Raw genomic sequence first — 6,000 nt, 5'->3', positions numbered from 1 at the left:
AAGAGTCTTGGGTTAGAGAAAGGCCCTAGAAAGAGGTGACTTAACTGTACATCTGGCTCAACTCAATGTAGGGTGCCAGTCTCCAGGGACTTGTGGAAACAGAATGCCCGTGTTAGTATTTAATGAATGGGAAGAAGTAACTGCAGTCAGTTCTGAACTGATGTGAAAGTTGTTACTCCCCCCCCCGCATCTTAGACAGTATTCAATGAAGGGCATGTGAGTACAGGTGGGAGCTGGCGCCTTCCCTCACCAGTCTCTGTTCTTAAGGGTTCATACTGGTGACGACTACACACGGTTTCCATGGAAATTTTATTTAGCAGTTAGAATCACATCCATTCTGTTGAGCAGCATCCAGTCAACTTGCTCATCCTGCTTCACCTCCTCAGTTGTATTTAGGCACAAAGGTTTTAGTTTTGTCTTAATACCAAGTTTTAATTGCTTGAGGTTACTGCTATAGCAAGAGGATCTTGTTGAAAACTACTTTGAACAGTTTTCACCTTCTGTCAGTAAACATTAATGTCCTTTCCTTAAGTAAAGTTAGGCATTTTTGGTTTTAGAATTGGTTCCCATCATAAAGCAACAGTAAGACACCTCACCTCTGGAGTCAGCGTTAGAATGCCCAGTGTCATCAGCCCTTGCATGGGCACCGCCAACACAGGCTCTGCCCTTGTGGCCTCGCAGACAGTGCTACTGAGCTCTTTGGTATGCTGCACGCAGCCATGCTTACCTCTTCTGTCACCACAGGGTCACTTTTCTTAGCAGAGGTGCCAGGCAACTGTCCCATAGGCCACACTAGGACTCTGGAGCTGTTTCACATATCATGCATAGTAAGCTATAGCACAATAATCATGATGTAACAACTACCCAGTCGAAATAGAAAAACATTTACAATTGATTACCATACAAAAATATGCAATTTCCATCATAAAGTAGTATGAATAGTACCTGACCTTCTTGTAAGTTAACAAAAAAAGTTCTGAAAGGAGCTGAAGTAAATGTGAGGGATGAAAATTACAAAGAAATGAGTTCTCAACCGCAGAATAGATTTAGAACAACTTATGGAAGTAGCAAAGCAGCTTCATGAAAATGGGGGAATTACTGTCAGGCTCCAGTGGTAACACCCTGGACCAGGGCTAACTAACTGTGTGGCCAAGGGCTGGCGCGGCCTCACTCACTGCTGATAATGCTATTTGTATAAGCTGACAAGAGCCCTTATTTTATAGGCAACAGATGAGTGAAAACGTTAAGTTTAGCCATAAGATAAGAACTTTTTAAGACATAAGAACATCTGCCCTGTTAAATGCAGAGACATTATAAAACAGTTAGAAAAGGTCAATTTTAGTAGAAATGGCTATATAGCACATATACAGGTCAAACTATTTTGAGAAATTCTGTTTTAGAAAAAGAAACTAAATCAACACTTTACTATAAAGTATTTCAAAATCCAAGGTGGCAATTTAAGACACTGCTATCATCCATGAGGACATGTCCACCTTTAAACAGGGAGACGAAGCCCTCCACACATGAGCACTCAGGAGCGAAGAAGCACAGGGCTCTGTCAAGTTGGCCGGGTTCTGAGCATGGTTTGGATCGAGGCTTCAGATTCCCGGCCTCTTGGTATTGCCCTCAAGCCTGGAAGGGGAGCAGCTCTGTGTATTAAAATGGCAACAACTGAGGAAGTCTTCCTCTCTAGTCTGTGCACGTGTCCATCTCATGGCCCCTGCCAGTCATTTCTAAGAAGTGTTGGCCTGTGTCAGCATGTGCTGGTCTGCTCATGAGGAGGCCAGAGCATCCCCGCAGCCTGTGGTCAGAGTGTGGCATGCTCCTGGCCATGGACTGGGCACCCTCAGCCACAGCTGGAGCTGTGCATCTGCTACCTGAAGAGCCTCTAGGATTGCAGGGTGACTTTCTAAGGGACAAAACTGTAGTTCTGGAGACTCCTGGCTATTGGTGTAAGTTTGCTGGCAAAAAGCTATTTCCAATATACAGTGGAGTCTAAAGAGCCCAACTTTGAAAAGAATTATGTTCCTCTGTTATTCTAGCTTCTTTGTTACTTTTATCTCAATGTCAAAGGCACTTCTAGGTTTAAATAGCTACAGTGAATGCTTTAAAATTACAGTGCATCTTTTAGAAGTTAGTTGTATAGAATTGAAGCAAATCCATGATTTTGAAACACAGTGATCTTAGGTCCTAACTGAGGTGAACTAAAATAAGAAAATCTAACCCCAGAACACAAGCTAAGAATATTAGCTAAACACATAGATGCCAACTGAGGCCTCTTGGGAGTTTTATCAGATGATCTGGAAATGCATTAAATATACTAATTTGTTAACTTCCCTACCCACCTTCTCTGGGTTGTAATCTGACTATCAGATAACCTTTAGTAGGTAGTAGGAAATAGATGTTGGCAAAAGTCACATGGCAGAGGAACCTCAATATTGTGATCACAAGTGTAACAATGGGGAATGCGTGCTGCAAATGACCCAAATGAGCCAGACCCAAAGGATATACAGGACATAACCCAAAAGTCACACTGCCCTTAGAATAACTGAATGCAGCATGACTAAACATGATTTAAATATTAGTGCAAATTTCTTACATATAAAATGGTCAGTTTTAAACGCCTCAGTTAGCAATTTCAGTTCAGAGAGGGAAATGTCCAGCTTCTCTCAATGTGTCCAGAAAATACCTTAATTTAGTCTTCATTTGCTAGTGTCTCAGTAGATAACCATATTTTGGCCCCACTTAAAAATTTGCTTAATGGTGTTCCTAAAATGCTTCGTCTGCACAGATTTCCTACAGGAGAAAATGGAAATGAAGAGGAGAGGAACTCTGGTGTCCCCAGAGTGTCATGTGGCCCTGTGGCCCTGAAGTACATCCTACTCTGGTCCAACTCTGCGTAGCAGGCTTCCAAGGGGCCACTGTGATGCTGCCTCAGCATCCTGCTCAGCATGTCCACCTCATCAGCCAGGAGAGAGAGCTTGTGGAAGGCCATGATGGAGCCCCCAAGGTTGATCTGTGCCTCAGGGACCCAGCGGAAGTAGCACAGTTTCCACAATTTTATGTGTGTTCCAGAGAGACGTGGCAGAATAATGCCGTGTAGGTTGGCTGGTCTGGAAAACCACTCTTTAAAATATTGTTCTGCTCCACTGTGCTGGCTGTCAGTGTGCTGAGGTGGGTCTGGCTTCAGTTTCAGTATTAGTGAGTTTCTCCGAGGAAGCAGTTCTTGGTCACTGATGATTCCATTCTTCAAGCATGAGGGCATTCCTCTCAGTGTAGAGCTGTAGCTTTTCTGCACAGAAGACAGATATTGGCATTACTCCGCTGGAACACCTGCTTTTTAATAGAACTCCTGACACTATGGCAACCAGCTGGGATAAACAGATGATGGGAGGGTTCAGACTTGAAGGACGTGGGTCCTTCTTTCCCCTGTGGCACTTATGCTGGTCTTCTCTGGAGCCAGTTCTTTCGATAGACTCTCCCAGGTTATTATACTATCCTAGACAGGTATCGCCTGTCTGTTTGTTTACGTGCATGCTCTTAAGACTTTGGGTCTAAGGGAAAATTCTAAACTGGCTGATTTCGATAAAGAAAGGGTAGACTAGCTAGAAGTCAGCTCAGGGCTGCCATCTGCCAACTCTTGTGCTAACTGGGCTTCAAGAGCCTCACTCACCAAGAAAAAGTCAAGATATTGTCACATCAGTTAAGAAGGGAAGGGCCCCTTAAAAGTTGCACTAGCTGTCTATTGACTGTTTCTAATACTTCCAAAGACACTGTCTGGTGCTGCAGCAACATGGGTCCCTACTGCTGGTGCTGCTGCTGTCTACAGCTTACCTTCGTGCGCTTAAAAGACTTCCTCGAGCCATTCTGTACACAAGGAATGCTCTTGCCAATGTAGAAGGGGTTGTGGAAAAGAGTGCGGTCCTTTGCCGTGAACTGAAGAGCCCAGTCCCAAACTGAGGGGAATTTCAAGCCCTTCTCATCACCCAGCTGAATGTTTTTGCTGATAGCAAACTCCTGCAAAGCAAAGCACATGTGTGACAGGGGGCACACACCACTTTTTCTTGCACATCCTCCCTCCCGCAGGGGAGTTTTCTGCTAGAGCACTCAGCTTTCATGGGAGCACTCCCCTGAGGGTGATGGGCACTGATTAAGGGAAACACACTCTGCTGCTCAGCGTGTTACAGCTGTGGACCAAGGAGGCTTGGCACCCTGGGCAGGGAAGGTGCTAGGTGGAGAGAAATACCCTCACTAAAATGGCATTGCTAACCTTAGACATCGCTGATGCCCTACTTTGGGCTTCGAGCATAGTGACCTGGGTTCACACCACAGCAAATGCAACAACCAAACAGCTGTGTGACAGCATGTCCTCCTGTAGCAGAGGAGAGACATGTGCTCCTCTGGAAGGCAATCCTCAGACTTTCTAAAAACTTAAACAGTCACCCTAGTGACACAGAATAAGGACCCGCCTCTGAGCACAGTGACAGCCCAGTATCTCAAGTTCACATAAGACAGTTCCCTGGAAGAAACATGAGAAAAAACAGACTGACTCTTATTGTCTGCTTGGTACCTTCTAATCTTTTATCAACGTTTTCATTTAAAAAGGCCAAGAATTTGAGCCAGGCAATGGTAGTACACACCTTGAGTCCCAGGACTCTGGAGGTAGAAGCAAGTGGATCTCTGTGAGCTCAAGGCCAGCCTAGTCTACAAAATAAGTTCCAGGACAACTAGGACTATATAGTAAAACCCTGTCTTAAAAAAACAAACAAACAAAAAACGCCAATAATTTCTTTGAAATTAGAGAAATGGCAAATTATAAATGCTATGAGAAAAAATGTAGAGTAATCAGATTATATGAGTGCACAGACCTGTGAGTAAGTCCATGAAGTGGACGGTGGGGATGGCTGAGTGTAACAAGCAAAGCCTGGAAGAATAAGTTCCCAGTAATGAAGGCACACAGATCATGAGGTGGTTAAGAATGCAGGCACACAACTGGGAAGCCATTTAATCTTGGGATACAGTAAGTTTTTTATCCCTCAGAAGCCTTTGGGTCCCAGATTTACATTAGGAAATGTTTAAAGCTTTCTAGGAAGACAGAATAAGTTTCACAAAATTTCCTTCTCAAACTGATCAATCTAAAAAACTCTCTAACACAGAAACAAGAGTTTCTCTTGAGTTCTTGGTTCCCCAAAGCAGCAGTGCTGAGCAATGTGGCTACCTGTGTTGTGAGGACTCTCATGTGAGACAAGGCCTTTCCCCACCCTACCCCCAATACTTGTTCTCTCCTCAATCAAGCCTCAGGTCCAGTCTTCCCTAGGATGCTCCTCATTCCCAGCTGAAATAGCCCGACTGTGCTCTTTGTCTCTCATACCTGGACATGTGTCACAGTTGGCAATGCCATTATACACAATGAGGCCAAAGGCACTTGATGGACCCACTTTGCAGATGTGGAGCTGGGCATACGGACCTACTTCTGAGAGAAGCATGAGCTTAGCATTTTCTAGATGGGAAGAGAATTAAGGATTTGTACTCTGAGGGTCTACTGCCTAGACTGGGGTCTCGAGGCTGAAGCCGAAGGACAGAGAGTAGATGATTCCTGCTCAGTTTCCCTCAAGCCTACAGGAGCTACCCTTCAGCTTCCCCCATAGCCACTGCAGCATTTCTGAGCTCTTCCCACTGTGGGTTCACATGGGAGGAGACAAACCAAGAACGCTGGTCTCCAGTATGGCTCCAGCTCTATGAACTGTCCTATAGATGCAATCCCACCCACAGTGGCTGCCATGTAACCTGAGGTACTCTGAGAGTACACATGGTAACAGTGTTTGCAGAGAGCTTCAGTCTAACTTTGTGTCTAATTTCCTATTCCACAACTTCTTAAGAAACAGTTGAAATACAACTTTTACTCTACTGACCTCTAGGAAATAAATGTTGATTTAAATAAGTTGTTTATCAACAACTCTGATGCAAAAGGAGTAACCTCAAAAGTACAAGTGATGGTGA

The 6,000-nt window shown here is 44.4% G+C and overlaps 1 protein-coding gene across 1 annotated transcript in view; it reads right to left on the bottom strand.

Moving 5' to 3' along the window:
• Positions 1–290: 290 nt before the first annotated feature.
• The window catches only part of Mtmr10 (myotubularin related protein 10), a 54,672-nt gene continuing 48,962 nt past the window's right edge, over positions 291–6,000 (bottom strand). Inside the window, exons 15-16 of the mRNA XM_031386870.1 lie at positions 3,835–4,017; positions 291–3,292 (exon numbers count right to left, since the gene is read on the bottom strand). Of these exons, the coding sequence (XP_031242730.1) occupies positions 2,696–3,292; positions 3,835–4,017 (780 nt within the window). The 3' untranslated portion in view covers positions 291–2,695. The remainder of the gene's footprint in view (positions 3,293–3,834; positions 4,018–6,000) is intronic.

The sequence above is a fragment of the Mastomys coucha genome, unplaced genomic scaffold, assembly GCF_008632895.1.
Source record: "Mastomys coucha isolate ucsf_1 unplaced genomic scaffold, UCSF_Mcou_1 pScaffold21, whole genome shotgun sequence".
Taxonomy (NCBI): Eukaryota; Metazoa; Chordata; class Mammalia; order Rodentia; family Muridae; genus Mastomys; species Mastomys coucha.
The sequence above is the reverse complement of the archived record's forward strand: the minus strand, read 5'-3'. Positions and strand labels throughout refer to the sequence as shown.